General features: G+C 36.2%; 1 protein-coding gene across 2 annotated transcripts; it reads right to left on the bottom strand.

Annotated features, from left to right (window-relative positions):
* Nucleotides 1-483: 483 nt before the first annotated feature.
* On the bottom strand, nucleotides 484-22,567 carry LOC119532506 (PEST proteolytic signal containing nuclear protein). 2 transcript variants are annotated; one of them, XM_037834986.1, is made up of 6 exons: nucleotides 22,424-22,513; nucleotides 18,287-18,464; nucleotides 18,049-18,211; nucleotides 14,933-15,007; nucleotides 3,618-3,673; nucleotides 484-2,320 (listed from the first exon to the last, which is right to left on the bottom strand). In XM_037834986.1, exons 2-6 carry the CDS (start codon nucleotides 18,340-18,342, stop codon nucleotides 2,194-2,196), a joined length of 477 nt encoding a protein of 158 aa, XP_037690914.1. In that variant the 5' UTR covers nucleotides 18,343-18,464; nucleotides 22,424-22,513; the 3' UTR covers nucleotides 484-2,193. The 2 variants fall into 2 exon arrangements, with proteins under 2 accessions (XP_037690914.1, XP_037690910.1); XM_037834982.1 differs by lacking the exon at nucleotides 18,287-18,464 and having other exon boundaries at nucleotides 18,049-18,263; nucleotides 22,424-22,567.
* Between the last annotated feature and the right edge of the window lie 962 nt (nucleotides 22,568-23,529).

Below are 23,529 nucleotides of genomic sequence, written 5' to 3'. Positions count from 1 at the left end.
GAAATTTCTATCCTGTTATTCAATAAATATTCTTATTGTACTAAAAAGAAAAAAGAAAGCTATTAAGTAGAAGTGGGATTAGGTATTTTTGTTTGTTTGTTTTTAATAGTCTTAAATCTATATATAGGGCTAATGGATAGTAGACATTAGTAAGAGAATACCTTCTGGAACTTAGGGATCTTCAAATGTATGCCTTGGCAGGACTTTCTGCAGCATAGGACAGAGAACACTTTGGCAGTAAAAGAGGAGGAGGATTTGGATTGGTTTGGCCCTTTTAGTCTTTTCCAACCTTAGATGCTATAATGCAATTATGTGTTAAGTCAGGTAGACTCTAATATCTAGGAATTTCAAATCCATTACTCTGGCCAACAAGCTGAGTAAAAACAACCATCATATTTGTCTAACTTCGTTGTAAAAAAAAACAAGTAACAACAACAAACAAAAACAAGCAACAATTAAGTAGAACAGAAAATAAGAACACTATTGAGCTTGACAAATTTATTGGTATTTTAGTAAAGACATTCATCTCAGTCATTTCTCTCTCCCATCTTGACCTTAGGTAAATATTTCATTTGGGTCAAGAAAAGAATATATAGGAGAGGGATAGTTGTTATTTTAACAAACAATAAAATGGATGAAAATGTAAAGTCTGTCTATATTTAAGTAAGTTAAATCCACATTATCTTGATAAAATTAAATCATGTAAGAACTAATAGTTCCATCTATATTTCCATTGTTTTACTTGGGGCCTATTCTGAACTTAAATGCAAGTGAACAAAGTGTTAGAAATATACAAGTCAGGCTGCGTCTCTGGAGTTATTAATTACCTATTAGAAGAGATCAGTGAGCAGTCACCACCAATAAAATAGTCTGAAGCTGCCTCCAAATTTAACATTGTAGGAATTTTTAAGGAAACCATTATACTTAAATGTTTCTTTTATTTGTGACTATGCTTTTAAAGATGCATTTTACTGTCACATTAAAAAAAGTTCATACACAATACAAAAATACCAAAAATAAAACCAAACCCTACAACACAGAGACAAAGTATATGTGATCAGATTCCATGAACTACATTTGAAGATGCATTTTCCTTCCATTTCCCTAAAATGTGCTTTTGAGAGGCAATTCTTCAATACATAGACACTTAAAATAAGCCATATTATTCTATTAATAAGAAAGTTAAATTCAAATTGGATTTCACAAGTTAGTAACTTAAATGCTTTGACAAAGTACAGAAAGTGCATCTTCTCATTTTCCATCTTCACACAATGTTAATTTTTTTTGGTGTTCATATCTTTTAAAAAATAAAAATAGCCAAATATTTAAGCAATATGTACATTTATATATTTTTTTTGGTGGTGGTTTGTATTTTAAAAGAAACAGCTTCCTTATGATTTACCTCAAGTTCTGGTGGAAATGCTGACAAGAACTAGCTAAAAACAAAAACCAACAGAAGCACATTCAAAATACTGATTTACTTTGGTAGCAAATGGTCATTCTTTGAAGACTAATGAAGGTAGACAAGACCCATTAAGTAAGTGAGCTATTTCAAATACTCAACAGTTTACACAGAATTTCAAAAAGTGTTTATTTTTAAAGAGCTAAGCCTGTATCCACTGCTAGCGATGCAATAACTAGTTTATGATGACTTGAAACGAAACAAATGCCCATAGGAAAAAAAGCTGTGTTTTAAATTGATTTAAGTTTACTTTCAGTCAATAGTCCAGTAACATTCTCCTCCCAATACAATACTCCCCCCTTCTATAAGGCTGTTCCTGGGAGCCAGACAGTTCAGGTAATGAGGGAGTTAAGAGAGCAACTGCTTGCATTTTGAAGAACCAGGTTAAATAGGCAATTACTTTTTGTTTCCCTCTTAATGTGCTAATAATTGTGTCTAAAAAAATATGCAATTCTAAAAAGGTACCATTTCTGATTTCTTTATTATCTGTAACCTTTGGAAACTAATCACATGAAACTACAAAATTAGCAAATGTCTTGAAATCTGTATATAAAACATAAATTACCTCTAATTTCAAACTCTCATTTATTAGTGTACCACTCAATCTTAAAAAAAAAAAAAGAAAGAAAAAAAGGCGGCTCCAAAGATAGTCTTATACCATTCTTTAAAAAAGGAAACTGTTCCTTTTAACTTTACACCCACCCCCACACCCCAATCTCAAAACACATCATTTAATTGTCTTGGTCATGGACATTTCCAAGGTGAGATTTTATATTTCGCTCCCATAGCTTCTGGTTATCAGAAAACCCATGCTTTCCTTTGTTGAAGGAATTTGGTCCTGCTGATGTTGGTGTATCCCTGTGTTAAAAGAAATAAATTTATTTAAAATTTAATATAAAGCCTTTTTGGGGGCTATGTTTTAACCTCATTCAATGCACATTTGTTTGGTGACTATTTTAAACAGAGGCTGAGTATCAGATCCTCTACAACCTTTCCACAGACCCAATCCTAGAATTTTAAACTCAGTAGACCTGAGGTACAGCTAAGTAAATCTGTAGTTTTAACAAACATTTAAAAGGAATCTGAAGCACAGTTAAGATTGGGAACCATTACAGTTTTTTAAACTGTGAGCTGCAACCCATTAACAGGATCATGACATTAATCTGGTAGCTTGTCATCAGCATTTGAAAAGAGAAAATAAGATGAAATAGAAAAACAAAAATAAAAACATGAAGATGTATCACACATAGTATGGTCAGTTTGAGGGACTTTTCTTTTTTAACATAATATGTTTAGAAATACGTATATGGGGTGTTTGGATTAGGTTACAATTCGAAATTATTTCTTATTTAGGTTCCAGAATGAAAGGAAGGCAGGCAGGCAGCCACTGGGACTGTTTCCACTTGAATCATAGACCTGAATCTCGAAAGACTAATGTTTATATACGGTGTGTGTGTGTATGTGTATCTATATGGTTTATATACGTAGTTTTTTGGGTGAGGTTCATACATTTGGAAGAAATGGAACACAGTATGTGTTGATTTGAAGTTAACTTTCTTTTTAGCCTCTAAATTATCCATTTAAATCATAAAAAGTGAAATGAACACCATGCTAATTTGAAATTAACGTTATTTCCATGGCAACAGAAACAATGGAGGAAAACAGAAATACTTTTATTTGTCTTATTTGGGTATTTGGCATCTAATTACCAAGGAAGAAAGAACACACAGGATCGAGATTAGGTTGTGGGAATTGTATCACAAGTGAAGTGACTAAATGGCATTCTATTTTATGACAGAAAAAAATTTTTCATTTAAATTTTAAATTGGGAAAATTTCTGAAAGTTCTTTCTCATTTGAAAAAAGTAGGTTACATGTATCTGAAAATAGCTTTAATTTATTGTTATTTTTTTTCTTAAAAATAAATCACTGATAGCTTACACAACATCACATTATTTTTCTTCATAAGGATTGGTCTGTGTCTTACTCATCTTTGAATCCTAGTTAAGCATTTAGCATATAGAAAGTGGTGAAAACTGTTTTGCCCAAATACTTGAGAAAAGGCTGAACACTAAAAGATTATGTACAATTTATTCTCACTCTGAATTCACCCCTAACATTTTCTGTAATACTATATTAATGAAAAATTATAATACCTTCCAATATTCTTCATCCTCATCTTTGCTTCTGGAGGCATTTCCTCTGGCTCACTCTGGAGAAAAAAATAAAAATTAACATTAAATTTAATGATATTTAAAATTAGTATTAATATCAACATCTTAATATTTAGTAGTAATTAATATTAATATCAAAACAATGTTAATTAATATTTTTAGCATTTTCAATATTATAAAATTAGGTAAAAAAAGAAAATCAGTGAATTATTTATCTTAACTACATTTTAAAAAATGCCTACTTCTAGTATGCTGATGTTGAATAAAGAAAAAAATTTAGTAAAATCCTAATATTCTCATTTAGTTGTTTATACATTGCTATACGTTGTGTAAAATGCTTTAATATGAACACTCTTTTATAATCCTAATAATCTCACAAGGTGGATATGATTCTCATCATTCTCATGCTGCAGATGAGACCTAACTTGCCCAAGGTCATAAAGGTAATGAGTGGCAAACACTGATGACAAAGCAAAGGCCCTTAACCATTTTACAGTATTGCTCATTCTCAAAAATATCTTCTTTACTATAAAGACATCTGAAAGGCTCATTCTTTACTGTTCTTCCATGCTTATAAATTTGCTGAAAAATATATGTAACAAGTCAATCTTCTTTCTATATATATATGTTATGTATAAATGCTGTTGCAGTGTTAAACATAAAAAGGGTACCCTCAAAATTCAGCTTAAAGGGCTTCCACTGGTCAAATCTGAAAACAATTTGAGCATTACAGGCAATAAACTATTATAACCTATTTAATAAAGAACGCATGAATCTACACTGATATGAATAAAAAAAATAAATTTAAAAAGGGTTAAGGGGAAGCACTTCCTTACAGTAAGTCAATTAATAATACGTAGAAGGGATGACGGAATTAGAAAATCACCATTTGGCAAAAATCATCATAATAACTGATTCAGGTAAGAATCATGAATGGATGCTAACACTAGGCAGTGAATGAGGAATCATGGAATATTCACATATTCTCAAAGTTTATCCCTGCAAGATATATTTAATTACAGAACGCAAAATAGTAACTTGACACTAGAGAAACCAGTCAGATACCACATTAACCAAATGACCAAAATTAACACTTGTCAGTAATAGGAAAACTGACAGCATGTGCTCCCTGACACAACGCACTGAGAACTTGGCACCCATTCTGTGGTATTTCTACCAAAAGTAAGTAATGTGAATCTAATCAGGAGAAAACATCATTCTATAAAATAATGGGCTTATACTCTTCAAAAATATTAATGCCATGAAATACATAGAAACGCTGAGAATTTTTCCAGATTAAAGGAGACTAAAGTGGCATAACTGAAAAAACATTAACCATATATTTTGAAAATAATCAAAAATGTGCTCTCTTTGTTCAATATACTTCAGGTTCAGAGACATATCCAGGGTTATTTAACTATGCTCTACATAACAAAAAAGAACCAGATAAAGATTTCAGATGGATATGTTATTCTTTTTAAGAATTTACCTTTTACTCACTCCCATTACTATACTGTAGCAGAGTGTTGTCTCAACCTATCTAAAATTTCTCAAAAAAAAAAAAAAAAAAGTTAGAGAAGACAGTAAGGAATGAAGCAAAGACAGGATTAGAAACCAGAAGACCTAAGTTCTAGTGCAGCATCAGTGTATATTAGCACACACTCATAAACACAAGTTCATTTTTCCATTTGCAAAATAGGAATAAATATGTCACACAATTTACAGGGATGTATGTAGGGCAAACTTATGTGAAAAGATATTCAAATTGTAAGCCCTCAAAGTAAGCTTTCTTATGTGTGCTTACAATTTCCAGCCTCTGCACTTTTGTACATGCTGCTCCCTTCTTTTTATATTGTCCTTCCCGTGTATAATCTGTATATATCCAAATGTCTTAGTACCTTATCTCTTAAGAATGTTAGAGGGGACTTAGGGGATGATGGTGGATTAGGAGAGATAGAGCAAAATCCTTGAGAAAAAGACTAGATAAAGGGCAGAAAGCACTCCAGGAACAGAAGTTCCAGGGTGCCACCAGCCAGGGAGAGACTTCTATACCACATGTGGGGAATTAGCTGGAGAGGCAGAGAGAATGCATTTGAAAGGATGGGGTGAGTGTTTGGTTCAGCATGCCCCATGCACCCTTCTCAGGAGTTGGCTGGGGAGATAACCCTTCACAGCTCCATGGCCAATAGTTCTCGTGCCAGATACTGGAAGCTAGAGCTGGCCGCCATGCAGGAGCGAACAGTTTTCCAAGCCCTGTGCACCCATCTCAGCAGCTGGCTGGGGAGTAAACCCTTCACAATCCTGCAGCTGAGAGCTCCCGTGCCAGGGACTGGTGGCTGCAGCAGCCACCAAGCGCAGGAATGAGCAGCTTTCCACACCCCATTTAACCATCTCAGCAGTTGGCTGGGGAGATAACCCTTCACAGCCTCTAGACTGAAAGCTCCTGAGTGGAAACTCAGGATTTGGTGGACTTCTGGTGACCACATTTACCCTTCCTCCACAGAAGCCCAAGGTGAGCAAAGCTGACTGGCAAGGGCGCTGCATGGAAGCGCAAGGAGCGCCTCTCCAACCCCAGGGACTTGTAGGTGCACGGTGGACAGGGACTGTGGTGCACCTGAACTGGAGTGTGAGACGTGCAGCTCCACAGCCCCAGAGAGGTCCACTTGCAGCCCCGGGAACTGCCAGGGCCCCTGTGCCCTGGAGCAGACTCTCCGCAGGTCCGCCTCCCTCCCACAGGGCTGGCAGTCCCAAGTGCACACAGAAAACTGGTATGCTGATTGGATTTCCATGCAGTATGAACCCCACCAAACACACAGACGAAGTTGGGGGAGAGCTAGCTTGAGGGTACCATCTGCTGGTACAATAGGGAAAGTGCAACCCATCAACTTGTACCTCTGCCAAATTATAAATAAATGTTCAAATAATCCTGCACATCCCCAAATAACCTTATCACAATAAGCAAATGCCGTGAGGCCAACAAAAGAAAATCATAAAGAATATGAAGAAACTAGAAGATATGGACAACCCAAACCACCAAATTAAAAAGCCGGAGGAAACACGTAACTTGGAGCAATTAATCAAAGAAGTAAACACTAATCTCCAAAACAACTTCAGTGAGTTGGCTAAGGACATAAAGGACATCAAGAAGACTCTAGAAGAGCATAAAAAAGAATTTAAAAGAGTAAATAATAAAAAAACAAAAAACAAAAAAAGATCTTATGGAAATAAAAGATACTGATTATATTAAAAATATACTACAGACACAAAATGCAGATTTGAAGAGGCAGAAGAAACAAGTGAACTCAGAGACAATGCAATTGACTGTGAACACACAAAAGAACAAATGGTGAAAAAAATAAACAAATTTGAAATGGCACTCAGGAAATGATGGACAACATGAAGCGCACCAATATAAGAATCACTGGTATCCCAGAAGGTGAAGAGAAAAGGACTAGGGAAGAGTATTTGAACACATAGTTGGGGAAAACTTCCCAACCCTTCTAAACAACACAAACATGCAAATCAAAGATGCCCAAATAGAGTAAATCGAAATAAACATACTCCAAGACATATACTAACCAGACTCTCAAATCTTGAAGAGAAGGAGCACCTCCTGGAGGCAGCAAAAGAGAAGCAATTCACTACATACAAGGGAAACCACATAAGACTAAACTAGTGACTACTCAGCGGGCAGCATGGAGGCAAGAAGGCAGTGGTATGACATATTTAGGACTCTGAAAGAGAAAAACTGCCAGCCAAGAATTCTTTATCAAGCAAAGCTCCCTTTCAAAATGGAGGGAGAATTTAAAATTTCACAAACAAATGCTGAGAATGTGTTAACAAGAGATGTGCCCTGCAAGAAGTATTTGTGATGGTTAGGTTCATGTGTCAACTTGGCCACGTGATGGTGTCCTGATGTCTAGTCAAGCAAGCACTGGCCTGTTACTGCAAGGACATTTGTGGCTGGTTAATAAACCAGAAGGCTGGTATATTAAATAACTAGTCAATTGACTGAACTTGTGACTGACTGCATCAACAACGGATGCATCTTCTGCAATGAGAGAACTCAGCTGATTTAATCCAATCAGTTGAAGACTTCTGAGGGAGACAGAGAGAGGACCTTCATTTCTTCAGCCAGCCAGCCAGCAGTGAACTTCCTAAGGAGTTCACTGAATACCTTCATAGGAGCTGCCAGTTTGCTGCCTGCCCTACAGAATTTGGACTCATGCATCCTGCCCTACAGAATTTGGAATTGTGCATCCCCACAGTTGCATGAGACACCTTTATAAAATTTTATATTTACAGATAATCTCTTGTTGGTTCTGTTTCCCTAGAGAATCCTAACAGAGTAGTAAAGGGAGTTTTAATGGCTGAGAAAAAAGGAAAGGAGAAAGTTCTGGAGAAGGGCACAGAACTGAAAAGTTTTAGTAAGGGAAACTTAAAAGAGAGAGAAAAAAAAAGGGTAGAGTGGGTGAGAAACAGATCTGACAAATAAAAACCAAAGGATATGATGGTTTATTCAAGAACTGCCTTCACAGTAACAAAACTGAATGTGAATGGATTAAACTCTCCAACTAAAAGGTATAGATTGGCAGAGTGGATTAAAAATTATGAACCATCAATATGTTGTTTACAAGAGACTCATCTTAGACCCTGTGACACAGATTGAAAGTGAACGGAAGTAATATTAATATCAGACAAAATAAATTTTAAATGCAAAGATGTCATAAGAGACAAAAAAAAAAAAAAAAAAGATACTATATGTTAATAAAAGGTACAATTCGCCAAGAAGAAATATCATAAATGTTTATGCACCAATCAAGGTGCTCCAAAGTACATGAGACAAACAGTGGCCAAACTGAAGGAAGTAAAAGATGTTTCTACAATACTGTGGGAGAATTCTACACCACTATCTTCTATAAATAGAAAAAAAGAGGACCAATAAGGAAATTGAGAACCTAAACAAAGTAATAAATGAATTAGACTGAATAGACATATATAGAGCATTACATCCCAAATTACCAGGATATACATTCTTCTCTAGTGCTCATGGAACGTTCTCCAGGATAGATCATATGCTGGGGCATAAACAAGCCCAATAAATTTTAAAATACTGAAATTATTCAAAGCACATTCTCTGACCATAACGGAACGCAACCAGAAGTCAATAACCATCAAAGAACCAGAACATTCACAAATATGTGGAGTGAAACAACACACTCCTGAACAATCAGTGGGTTAAAGAAGAAATTGCAAGAGAAAATGCTAAACATCTAGTGATGAATGAAATCAAGAACACAACATATTAAAACCTATGGGATGCAGCGAAGGCAGTCCTGAGTGGGAAATTTATAGCTCTAAACGCATACATTAAAAAGGAAGAAAGCTCTAAAATCAAAGAACTAATGGAACAACTGAAGAAGCTAGAGAATGATCAGCAAACTAACCCTAAAGCAAGTCAAAGAAAAGAAATAACAAAGATTAAAGCAGAAATGATATGGAGAACTCAAAAACAACAGAATCAGTAAAACCAAAAGTTGGTTCTTTGAGAAGATTAGCTAGACTGACAAAGTCAAAAAGAGAGAAGTCCCAAACAAACAAAATCATAAATGAGAGGGGGGACATTACTGTGGATCCTGAAGAAATTTTAAAAATCATAAGAGGATACTATGAACAACTGTATATCAACAAACTAGAAAGTTTAGAGGAAACGGATAATTTCCTGGAAACACGTGGCTAGCTTAGACTTGACCAGAGAAAAATAGAAAACCTCAACAATCCAATCACAAATAAAGAGATCCAACCAGTCATCAAAAAGTTTCCAACAAATAACAGCCCGGGCCAGATGGCGTCACAAGGAAGTTTTACCAAAGGATATGATGGTTGATACAAGTTCTTTCCAAAAAGAACTGACTCAAATTCTTTCAAAAAAACCGAAGAAAAAAAGAATATTACCTACCTCATTTTATGAAGCTATCATCATTCCAAGGATGCCCGTTATCACTGCTGTTATTCAACATTGTGCTAGAAGTTCTAGCCAGAGCAATCCAGCAAGACAAAAAAATAAAAGGCATCCAAATTGGAAAAGAAGTAGTAAAACTGTCATTATTTGAAGATGATATGATCGTATATTTGGAAAACCCTGAGAAATCGATGACAAAGCTACTTGAGCTAATAAACAAATTCAGCAAGTGTGAGATACAAGATCAATGTGCAAAAGTCAATAATGTTCCTATACCCTAGAAGTGACCTAACTGAAGAGACACTCAAGAAAACAATTCCATTCACAATAGCAATTAAAAAACTCAAGTACCTAGGAATAAACTTAACCAAGGATGTAAAAGAGCTCTACAAAAAAAAATTACATAACTTTACTAAAAGAAATCAAAGGGTACCTAAAAAGGTAGAAAGATATTCTGTGTTCATGGATAGGATGGCCAAATGTCATTAAGATGTCGATTCTACCCAAACTGATCTACAGATTCAATGCAATTCCAATCAAAATTCCAACAACTTACTTTGAAGACATGGAAAAGCTAGTTATCACATTTATTTGGAAGGCAAAGGGGCCTCAAACTGTAAAACATTCTAAAAAAGAACAAAGTAGGAGGAATTATATTTCCTGACTTTGAAGCCTACTACAAAGCCACAGCAGTCAAAACAGTGTGGTACTGGCACAAAGAAAGACATATTGATCCATGGAATTGAATTAAGGGTTTAGGAATAGACCCCAAAATCTATGGTTGACTGATTTTTTATAAGGCCCCCAAAGCCACTGAGCCGGGACAAAGTCTCTTCAACAAATGGGACTGGGTGAACTGGATATCCATATCCAAAAGAATGAAAGAGGACTCCTACCTCACACCCTATAAAAAATTAACTTAAAGTGGATCAAAGACCTCAATATGAGACAGTACTATAAAACTTCTAGAAGATAATGTAGGGAAACCATATATCTGAGAAGAGACTGATGTCCTGTACATATAAAGAAATCCTACAACTCAAAAACAGTAGAACAAACAGCCCAATCATAAAATGGGCAAAAGATATGACAAGACATTTCTCCAAAGAATAAATACAAATGGCTAAAAAAAAAAAAAACCACATGAAAAAATGTTCATAGATATTAGAGAAGTGCAAATCAAAACCACAATGAGATATCATCTCACACCAGGAAGAAAGGCTGCCTTTAAACAAACAAGAAACTTCAAATGCTGGAGAGGATGTGGAGAAACAGGAACTCTCCTTCATTCATTGCTGGTGGGAATATATAATGGTACGGCCATCGTGGAAGACAGTTTGGCGATTCCTCAGAAAGCTAGATATTGAGTTACCCTATGATCTGGCAATTTCACTTCTTGGTATATACCCAGAATATCTGAAAGCAGTGACACGAACAGACATTTGCACATTGATGTCCACAGTGGCGCTGTTCACACTTGCCAAGAGATGGAAACAGTCCAAGTGTCCTTCAACAGACACACGGATAAACAAAATATAGTACATATATACATATGATGGAATACTATGCAGCAGTAAGAAGGAATGAGGTCCTGAAACATATGACAACAGGGATGAAAAAACATAATGCTAAGTGAAATAAGCCAGACACAAATGGAGAGAACAATGAACAATGTCAAATCAGTGTCTCGCAATGTAAAATATAGGGGACCTAGAGATAGACAGAAGCTAGTGAAGGGGGAGTGATAAGCTAATATGTACAGACATGATAATGCGGGTGAACTAAAAGGTATGGGAAAAGACAGGGGTGATGATGGTTCATTAATGGGATTATAAGGTTGTTTAAAGGCATGCTACTCAGAGTAGCCCTATGAATATAAGTTAAGTGTTTGCATGAAATACTTCTAAGGTATGACACTGGTACAAAGAGATAACAGAGTGCTATACGGAAAAACTACCCATTACATATTATAGACTATATTTATAGGAGTACCTTACCAGCACTACACTAGTACTAGGGATGAATAATTAGTGGCTGATAAGAGCTCTGGGATGTTGTGTATTATGATAATTGTTTAAAATCAAGAGTGATGATTGTGTAACTAAGTGAACATAATGTGAGACACTGATTGTTTATCTTGGACAGACTATATGCTATGTGAAATTAGGAACCCCCTACTTAAGAAGTCAAACACTCAATCTTGAGGCTTGCTCTTGTGAAAGTTAGGGCTGTAAATAGGTTAAGCATTCCTATAATTAGGCCTAAGAGGCACCTCCAGAGAACCTGTTCTGTTGCTCAGATGTGGCCTGTCTCTCTCTAAGTCCAACTTGGCAAGTGAATTCATTAACCCTCCTGTGCCAGTTTGAATGTATTATGTCCCCCAAATGCCATTATCTTTGATGTAATCTTGCATGGGCAGACTTTGTCAGTGTTGATTAGACTGTAATTCTTTGTTTCTGTGGAGATGCGCCCCACCCAACTGTAGGTGGTAACTCTGATGAGATATTTAAGTGGAGGCACGGCCCCACCTGTTCAGGGTGGGCCTTGATCAGTGGAGCCATATAAATGAGCTAACGAGCAGAGGGAACTCAGTGCAGCTGTGAGTGACATTTTGAAGAGGAGCTGCGGCCTAGAGAGGAACATCCTGGGAGAGAGCCATTTTGAAACCAGAACTTGGAGCAGAAGCCAGCCATGTGCCTTCCCAGCTAAGAGACGTTTTCCGGACACCATCCGTTATCCTCCAGTGAAGGTACCCGATTGTTGACGCATGACCTTGGACGCTTTATGGCCTTAAGACTGTAACTTTGTAACCAAATAAATGCCCTTTATAAAAGCCGATCCATTTCTGGTGTTTTGCATCCTGGCAGCATTAGCAAACTAAAACACCCCCCCAAGAGGGACGTGACTCCCAAGGAAGTGAATCTCCATGGTGACATGGGGCACGACTCCTAGGAATGATCCTGGCCCTGGCATCGAGGGACTTAAAATGCCTTCTTGACCAAAAGTGGGAAAAGAAAGGTAACAAAATAAGGTTACAGTGGCTAAGAGATTTCAAATGGAGGTTATCTTATGCAAGCTCCAGCCAGATATCCCAAATAGCCACAGTAGGCCAAGCCCTAACCAAAAGTAGTCCTCAAATACCTAGGTTCCTATCTGAGATTGTATAAAAGTTTCACTCACTAAGTTTCTCCCTCAGAAACTTAAATCCACCAGAGTGTTCCTATGCCAGACAAGCCCTAAAACCCTGAGGCAACAGCCTCTTTGAGAATAACTAGATGCACCCCTTCTCAATAAGGACAAGTATGGTTGTCACTGCCTAGACACCTCTGAAGATCGAGAAAGTGATTAAACAAGAGCAAGGGGTAGCAAAAGACAAGATTGGATTTAACAAAGGATTACAAATACTGAATCTTTATATAAAATTTTTTTAGATGCTAGGGTATTAGAATAGTTAGAAGGTAATAACTGAAATGGTGGAACTGTAAACCATAACATTCTTTGAAATTTGCTCTATATTTGTTAAATTGTACTTTGAAAGTTATCACCTTTCTGTATATATCTTATACTCCACAACAAGGAAAGGACTGAAACTATGGAATTCTAACCCATAACATTATTTGAAATTACCTATATAACTACTTGTTAAATTGTACTTTGAAAGTTATCACTATTATATATATATATATGATAAATTTCACAATAAAGAAATGTAATTTTTAAAAAAAAAGAATGTCAGAGATGCCAGAAAAACTTAAATATGATTTAAGCTAGTGCTTCTCAAAAAATTTTTTTGGCAATAAATTGTTTTCACCCAACAAAATCTTACTTGGATTCCCAAATATGAAACAGACAAAAGTGTAAATATAAGTCAAACAAGGGCAAGGAGAGTCCTCTTAGGCATCACACCCCACATGACACTAGCTCCTGAGACACTTGTACAGAACCCTAGAACTCTGAGAAATAGTTTTAAATGTTTTCATTTTAATTGAGCCTTCATTTTACACTTGAGAAACTAAGGCTCCAAAGAGGTAAAGTGATTTACTCAAAGGCTTTCTGCTGGTTATAAATAGCCAAGGCAGGACAAGAATCCAGGTCTTTTGAATTTCCACATCACTTCATCTCTTCAGATACTTTTGATTTCGTATCTTGTACTACTTTATATATGTCTCTGCTCTACTAGGCTGAGTTCCTAGAGGAACATGTCTGATTTACCTTTGCAACCTCCCAATGCTCAGTATATAGAAAGCACTCAAACATGTACAATGAGCAAAAGCCCAAAGAATACAGTTATAACCACAGTAATTTTTTACCTATCAATCTGAGCTCCATATTTATCCTTGTTCAATACTCCTCTACAACAATCTCTAGTCTGGTCAAATGCAATTACTCAGTATTTACCACCCATGACAAGAAAACTGATGTCCTGGCTTACAAAAGCATTTCCTGGTTCATCAAAAACCTTATCTATGTTTTAATACCCTACCCATACTACTTCTCATATATTCTTCCCAAATCATTCTGGCCCCGCAGTGTTTGTGTTTCTCTGAATGAATAAGTCTTACCCATATTGCTCTGGTAATGTACCCTTTAACACTTAATTGTTAATACAATGGAGTCAAATCTTAAGTTGGGTTAGGTTCTAATGTCAAATAAGGCAAAGCTGACAATCAAAATTATCCTTGAAAATTTCATAAGTCATTCATAAGTATGGTAAGATAGGGACCCTGTGAGGGGCATGAGGGAACTGGGACCTACTGAGTACAATTTCAGGCAGAATCACCTACACTATTTAAATTATTCTTCCTTAGAGTGTGGGGAACAAGCATTCTAGTCACTTCCCTAAGATGAATGCATCTATAAGGTATCACCAACTGAAGACCCCAATTAAAAAAATGACTAAAGTCAGCAGTTTGGATTTTTTTTTTTTGAATCCTCCATATTTCCTAGCACAGCATATTATTATTTATAATAAGTATTTTTTAACAAATAAATTGAAAGGGAAAAAAAACTTGGAAGCAGAACCTACAGATTAAAAAAATAATGACAAAAAGAAACCTAATTATAATAATAATGATAATGATAATAATAATAATAATAATAATAAGCATTTGTTGATTTGGTCCACAAGCTTCTTGCCACAAACATCAAAGGTATTTTTAAATAATCTTAGAACCAAATAAAATAAACACAAAAACAGAAACATCCAGTTTTTGTAGGTGTTACAAAAAACACTGTTCAAAAGATGCAAAGAAATTCATTAATACACCTAAGATTTACCATGAACACCTTCCTTAAAGAGGCAGAGTAAAATAAACAACACTAGGTATCAACTTACATCTTCATCTTCATTAAAAGCTGCTGCTACTGAAAGGGTTTTTGGAGCAAGAGTTGCAACAGTTTCTTTAGGCTTCTGAAGAAGAAACATTAAAAAGAATATCCCATAAGTAAATCTGTACAGGCTTGTTTAACAATATGCATAATTTATCTTGAAAGATTCTACTTTATATTTTCACAGAAACTCATACAGTAAGGAACTCAGTACTCTGAACAAATCTATTCTCTTCTTGAAAATGTGGGTTATTTGTGAGTAGTTTTTTTGTTGTTTTTTTGTAATGCGATTTTATTGAGATATTATTTGTGAGTAGTTTTAATGTACTAGTGATATCTCCATTTTACTCCCTCCTGTAAAAGATTTTCTAGTTAGGATCTATACTTTATTATTAGCTAGCTAATGGGTACTTGGTATGGCAAGAGAAAATGGTTAGTAATATTTTTCCCATAGAAAACATTAAATACAGTGTGCCTTGAGAACATAAAAGGCACCAAATCTCTTTCTCTCTAGTAGTTAGCTCTCTGCCCTTTAGCCTATAATCATGCTTCATCCACACCTTCTCTAAGTTTCTGAAAAGGTAATGTGTCCTCACTAGGTCCACCCTCTCACTACCCATTCAGTGGTCAACCCCTTGTTACCTGGCTTCCTCCCTGACCGCTCCCTAAAATCATTCACTACAGAATCACCAATGACTAGTCTGTTGCATTTGACTCTAATCACTGGCTCCTTTTTTAAAACATCATTCCTTTACTTCTATGACACTGCTTTTGGTGGTTATTCAAATAATCCTCTGCCCCATTGTTTTCTGTCTGCCTCTCCTCCCTTCTCCCCTCTTAAGGGATACTCATATCTAAGATTATCTTTAGTGACATATCCTTCTCTGTACTTCCCCTGGTCAATTTCATTCATTACCATAGTTTTAACTACCAAATCCTTATGCCTACCCCAAAACAGGCTGCCATCTCTCTACTGGACAGCTCTATTCACAGCTACCACAAGTGCTTTAGCTTCATAGTCTTCATTAAGTATCCAAGCCAGAAAACATTTTCCTCAACTTGTGTGCTCTATTAAAAGGTCCCTTTCCCTCTAACTTCCTATCATATTAACAAACTATCAACCTAAAGCAATTAGCATTACTTGCCTGGACTATGGTTAGAAAATCTCCCGTCCCTCCTCCCTCCGTGTCTTTTTCCTCCCTGTATACTGGCACCAGAATGCCAGTGTTCCTAAAATGCAAATCTATTTAAGTCTGAAGACTCCTTAAAATGCTTCCATGGCTCCACTAGAACCTAAAGAATAAAACCAAAACTGTATTTTGGCATACAGGCCCTTTATGATCTGTTCCTACAGCTTCATTTTGAAGGCTTTCCGTTCCTACATTTGCCTACCAAATACTTCCAACTATTAACACTTTTCTGAATGTACCATATGGCTTCAAGTCTAAACTACTTTTGTATGGAATTCCTTCCATCTGAAATGTCCTTTTGCCTCTTGCTTGCATTTAAGGCCAATTCAAACATCACCTTATCAGTGAAATCTACTCTGACCTGGTGAGACAAAATTCATCATCCCTTCTCTCCCTTCACAATGTAAACAATGCTTGTTATTGAAAAAATAAAATACGGTTAAGTTAGAGATTATGTATGGTGACTTGAGAAACACCCTATACTTTTTTCAAGGTGATGTCATGTATTTGATGTAGATAAACAAGACACAGGTAAGTATTTGGTGGTTGATCAACTATTTTTCATATCATATTATCAAAAGTATAAGTTTCAATTATTGTTTATATCCTATACCTCACTCCCCCAAGAAGACTGTGTTTAGGTTATAATTTATTTTATGAAAACAGCCCCCCTCCCCCAAAATTAAAAAGTTTTAATAAATATGCTGTCTTAAACATTACCCTCCCTCCTAGAATGATCAACAATTACTAAATCATGTCAATGATTTAGAACAACTAGGGATTTGGATATCTGATTTAGGAATTGTGCCCAATTTCAATAACAACTATTAAGGGGACCACATGTATTAGAAGTGTACATGAGAACACGTTTAATACACTGTATCAAAAAAATTATTTTGTCAGGTATATGCATGTTTTTAAAAAACAGGCTAAACAAAAGAATCAGCTCAAACAGGGAGAATAGTAATGAAGTTATAAGCTAAATGTTTTTTGTTCATACTAAATTTTTTTTTAAAAAAGGAAGAAAAGGAAAAAAAAAGCAAAAGGAAGAGAACACAAGGTAATTCTGATGAACAGTATTTTGTTTAAAACTGGAAACAACTTAAACAGAATGGCTTTGGTCAGAAACTGATTCCGACCATATTTTAAGTTCTTTGCAGAACTAAAGCTGTATACATTTGGCAACTGAGCATGAATTGTCACAAAAAAAAATATGAATAAAAAACTCAAAAGCAGTTTTATAATTTTTCTCCTTACACAAGAATGTAACCACTTCTAAAGACAACAGTAATTAACACTACATAACTTTTTTCCTTAAAGAAGAGATGTATTTGGCTGAAACATCTGAAACCGTGATTTCTGCAGGTCACAATTAGTCAAATCTCTACAACCTCAAATGGCTCAACCTAATATTCCACAGTTAATATTTTAAGTATTAATTCAAAGTTTGCAAAAGATGACTGGTAAAAGACTACTGTCAGAGAAAATATAACACCCAGTGCCCATTTATAGCTCCCAAGAAAGGTAATCAGGAAGCTCTTATCAAACAATACTTTACTAACACTAATCTTTTAAGAAACAGTAACTGAGTCCTAGAGATACTAATTTTAATATTACTGGCATTGAGAGATAAAAATAGACTGAAATTCTCTGAAAATATTTTTCAGAGGTTTTGCTAAACTTAGCAAAATTCTAAGCTCGTTTTCACTTTAGAAATCATAGATTCCCTAATAGTCTTCCTTCTAATATTCCAGACCTTTCTTGAACATGATGCTAATCACTTTCTTAACAGTTGCATGCAAATTCATGAATCAACAATTACTCCTCAAGCAATGTACCTTTTTAAACTTAATTAACCATAACCTAGTAAGCAGGTTTCGAAAGCAAATTCTTAAGACACATTGTGAACATTATATTTAAAATAATAACTCACACTTGATCCAAGTTTGATGGATATGGCTGATGCTTTCTTTGTCATCTGACTACCTATGGCAAATCCAAACTTGGAGATCTTTGTAGGCTTTGTTGGGAGGTCGCCAGCTTCTTCTTCAGCTGATCGTTTCTCAGCGCTGCGACTGGAACTTTCCCCTCCATTACTGGAAGAAACAGTCTTAGTTTTCACAGGTTTTTCTGCTTCTTCTTCAGGTCCTGGTGAAGTCGAAACAACTTACCAAGATGAGCTATTTTTACTGAGCAGATTGATGGGAGCAGCAACCTCAAAAAGCATCGTTATAAGGAAGATACCTCTGTAGTTGTCACCTACTGACCCAACAGTCTCTTCCACTGTTTGTTAGAGTATACAGCAGGAACTGAGATTGTGTGGCAGTAGAAGAGGCTCCCATGAATTAACTAGCATAAAATACAGAGCAATTTAAAATTATAAACAGAGTTCACAAAAAGTAACGACCCTTCAACTAAACACTATCATATATAATATAAGACGTACAACAAATTGATCATTTATGAAATTTGCTTTTTGGAAATTAATGTCTATAAATTCTTCTACACAAATCAGTTTGTGAGCAACTAGTCACAAAAGAATAAAATACATTTGCCTAATACACTGTAATATAATATTGTTCAATAATGCAACATTACACAAAGTACCTAGTTAGGAACACAGGCCCATTTTAATCTGAACTACAGTGTAAATATAGCCTGGAATAATTTTCTTGAGTGATGTGTTCCTCAAGTACCTTTCACAGAATCTTAAAAGTTGAAAAGGAACTTTGGAGGACTTTTAGGACATCCTCTCATGAGTAATTTAACTCTACTTGGAAGCTTAGTTAATATCTATGAAAGTTACCCTTAAGAGCTATTAACAATCATATTTATATTTATACATTATTCTTTCTCATGAACAAACAGCTAATTATAATTTTGAACAGTGGAATACCATACTATATGGCCCATTGCAATGTACCATAGGAAACATTTCCAAATAGACTGCTCCAGAAAAAGGTAGCTTGTAAAGGGAAGTTGGAAAAATTACTTTTGTCATTCACTAAAGAATCAACTGTCAGCAACTCAGTTTTATTTATACCTGAGTTACTATCATCTGAAGAGGCAAACTAGTAAGACCATCCATTTCATACGTCCATATTGAAGATTAAACAGACTATATCTATTAGGACATGACTGATTCTAGATCCAGCAATTTATTTCTGGACACAGTAAGTAACTGTTTTGCCTTACCCACACTCAAGTAGTTATTTTGTTTGTTTTTTTAAGCAATTGTAAAAACTTGATCAACATTTTTAGATCAGATCCACTCTTCAGTAAGGAGGTGTTGAGGTGTGTGGAGAGAATTAAGAAAGCTGGGTGCACTATTAGTCCTTGTTACTTAAGTCTTGAAAGGCTGAATGTGTCACCTGGATTAAGGTGTTATTTTCTTTATGCAATCCTCTTTTAACAATTATGCAGCAAAATATACAAAGCATTTAAGAGATAAAGCAAATGGAATAAGCAGAGAAACAAAGCAAGAAAATAATCAAATCTATTTGTTATTATCAACATGACTGCTATGACAATTTCTACAATTCTATAAATAGTTCATTAGAAGAGATTATTTCAACCTAATGTGAGCCCTAAAATATACCATTAAATATTAACATTAATTCCTACATACAAAGTATTTTCCTTTAAACAACACACATACTACCTTAGTGTTGGAAGTTTGAATCAAGGACAGCTATTTTCATTTTATTTAATGACATGTTTTATATTTTGGAACAGTGGAAACAAAATTTTGGGTGACCACAGACTAGTACTGTGAAAATTTTAGCAATGTGATTTGTATTTTAGAGAATGAATAGATATATGGTCAGTTTTTTAAAGAGTGAGAACAAAATCACAAACATAAAATGAATAAACTATATAAAATTAGATTCTTCAGCAAGGAATATTTTAATAAAAGGGTTTTTATCTGGTTTCCACTCATGATCACACACAATGCATAGATTTTGATTAATATGAAATCAAATTATACATAGTACTAGATTTTTTTTTTTTTTTTTTTTTTTTTTTTTTTTTTTCACTGAATAGTTGGGGAAGAGGAATGGGCCTTGGAGCAAAAGGTACCTTACTTTGAAATAATTACCAAAAAAGGAAATTTAAGTTCATGAGGGAAAAGGGAACAATGCCACCTCTCTAACAGGTGAAGCTTAAATGTGAACTATTCAAGATCCTACTAGAGTCTGGCACAATAAAGGTTAATTTCATTAAAGTAGTTCTAGCATAAACTAAAACAGCTTGAATAGCTTTTCTGTAAATTTCTACATTTCAAAGGGCTACAAAATTCTAACCAAAGGAAGGGGGAGAAAAAAAAAAAATCTATACCAAGCCTCACCCTTTGCATTATTTCTCTTTACGGAAGTTCAAGTTAAGTAGCTACTCTGATCAACAAATTCATGTCAACTATGGAAGTAGTCCACTCATAAAACAATACTTATACTGCCAACTTATTGGACCATTCAATAGGAATTAAAAATTCAGAATAATTTTTAAATAAGCCTTTAAGACAAACTTGATAGTTTTCAAAGCAGTGACTAACTGCCAAAAAATAAACAATTCAGCAATATCCATGTTATGAAATTTTCAACCATGATTCCTCTGCACAGTCTCATTAAAAATATGACAATCAAGAAGATTATATGCAACAGCATGAAATTCTTGTGAAGGAAAACACACCCAAGGCAAATTATGTAGCATTTGAGGGATATTACTTACTCTAAGTTACCAACAATGAGATAATTTTTCTGATACAGGTTAGCAAAGATAATTTTATCCTCCCCTTTCCCTCAAAATGTTAAAATGGAAACTTCAGTAGACAGTTTTAAGACTCATACCACAGAACTAATAATTAATATCTCCTGACTGAAAGGGTGCTGGGTAAATTACACAGTGGAATTATGCTGACACTTCAGGTACATTCTGGCAGCACATTAAACACATCAACAGTGAAAAAGAAGGCCTAAAAGTCAAAACCATATAAGATTTTTTTAAACTGCAGATCTTTGTTTTTTCCACAAGCTACTTCTAATTGTCTGTGTGATTTTACTTGAAAATTTTTAAGACAATAATTTTGGGGAAAACAATTCCTAATGAGATAGTACTGGGAGGTTAAACTGCTGTTTCATAAGCTATTTTATCAGGGAAAAAAAACGTGTGGTTTTGGCTCAACTAATAGCACTGCCCATGTTTTTAAAAAGGAAATTCTGGGTCCAAAGTAACTGAATACTTCACTCATCTTCTTTCAACAGAATTTTATTCCTAAAGCAATTCCCTTTAACGATCATGTTAGTAGGTACTAATAGTTTCATGTGCTATTAATCTTCTGTATTTTCTCATATTAAATGCTTTCAAGGATAAGACTCAGGAGACTTAGCATAGTTAATAATACTCAAAATGTTGTAAACAAGACATTATGATCAGTTCGCACGTGTCAAATCATTTGCCTTGTTACCACAATGCGGGAATGGAGGCTGGAGAGATTACGCGGTATTTCTTTCCCGTAATGTACAAGACCAAATTTATGGGGTGGTGGGCGATAGAATAAAGACAGCTGTAACCTGAGTTTACTCCATATGGTAACAAAATACAGGAAGAGTCACACTAGCCTATTTAGTTACCTAAATATATCTGGCATGTGTTGGCTAGAAACAGCTTAAGAAAACCAGATATTTCAAAGAAAGACAATCAAACCCTAACCCTAGACCCAGTGTACAGGCAGAGGAATTCCTCTTTCTCTCCATCGCCTCGGCCTATCCCATTAAAGGGTCAGCATTCAACTTGAAAATAAACAGAGAACAGGCCGCGGTCGTCCACCTCCTCAGCGAACAGAGAGAAACGAGCGTAATTAACTCCTAGGTTAAGTGAGAGGCCGGCACCTTTGGAAACTCGGCCTGCGGCCAATTTCCGCAGCCAATGCTCGGTGACTCGCGCCGGTTCTGTGTGTTTTGTGTGATGTGAGTCTCCGGTGGGGCGGTAGCGGGCTCCTACTCCGCCGCTCCGGGTCCTACCCAAAGGTCAGGCTCCCGTTTCAGGGCCCACCTCCCCTCTCCTCGGAAGCGGGACCTTCGTTGTGGCCAGGAGGTGACAGTGGCTGGTTTTACCCCGGCAAGGGGGCGACGTAGGCCCGGATCCCAGCAGGCCGCACCAGGCGTGCCCGGGGCTTGTCTGGGCTCAGCACCCCAGCAGATGAGGGCCAGACCCGCCCATTCTCGCTCCACCCCACTCCCCCCACCCTGGGGTACTCAGAAAACGGCCCGGAGCATCCCTGCAGCCCGCGACGCTGGGGTTGTGTTCACCTCCGACGGTTCCAGCTCCCTGCGGCTTCTCAGGCCTCTCCTCTCCCGCCTTCCCGTCCGCCATTTTCCGCGCCGCGGCCTCCCCTGATGCCACGCCAAGAACGTCACGGACCCGCCCAGCAATCACAGAGGTTTGAGTCAGCCGGCGAGGCGGCAGCCTAGAGCGGCCGTAAAGAGGGAAAACAGGTCCTTTCGGAAGCGGATGTGACGCCACAAACGAACCGATTCTGAAGGACAGGCGAGGAAGGTTGTGCGGTTTGTGTGGAGGTCTGGGCTAGGGACTTTAATAACTACAGGGCGGTTAGGTTTTCATGGTCCGTTGTCTGGTCCCCAGAAATGAAAGGAAATGGAAGCATCGTCCTGGAAATGTGGGGGACTCAGAAGGCTCTGGAGACCTGGGTGTAGTTGCAGCTGTAGCTGGCGGGGTCTTCTGTTCTTGTTGGGTCATGTGTTTCTTACGCTATGTAAAGAGAAAAGGAAAAAAAAAAAGAAAAATCCGCTCTACCCTTTCTTCCATAAAGGGGAATCAACTTTGTCGGAGCGCCTTCTAGTGTCAGACGCTTTTCATACACTACCTTGTTTAATCTCCACAGTAGTACAATGCGGTATGTAGTACCTTCTCCTAATTGGCTATGAGGATTGGTAATTTGTCCAAGGTCACGTACGTAGCAAGTGGTAGTACCACTTCTTTTTACATGCCGCAATTATTCTATCGAGTTAAGGAATCAAAACTGTAGTTCCATACTTAGAAACCTTTAGTGGATTCCCATGGGAATGAAGAATGCTGTCCTTGCGTTATTTTGGACCCTAGTCTTACTTTTTTAAAGTTTTTTCCTAAGTTTGGAAGTTCTTTTTTCTTCTTTTTTTTTTATTGTAGACTATAACATATACATAAAAGTGATAGCTTTCCAAGTGCAATTTAACAAGTAGTTAGATTTCAAAGAATAGTATAGGTTGCAATTTCACAGTTTCAGTTATTTCCTTATTATAAAATGTAACATATAGATGAAAAGGTAATAGTTTTCCAAGTATGATTTAACAAGTAGATATATAGGAAATTTCCAAAGTTATGAATTATAGTACCATAGTTTCAGTTATTTCCTTAT

Source organism: Choloepus didactylus, chromosome 1, assembly GCF_015220235.1.
Source record: "Choloepus didactylus isolate mChoDid1 chromosome 1, mChoDid1.pri, whole genome shotgun sequence".
Classification (NCBI taxonomy): Eukaryota; Metazoa; Chordata; class Mammalia; order Pilosa; family Megalonychidae; genus Choloepus; species Choloepus didactylus.
Note: the sequence above shows the minus strand (reverse complement) of the source record. Positions and strands in the feature narration are given on the sequence as shown.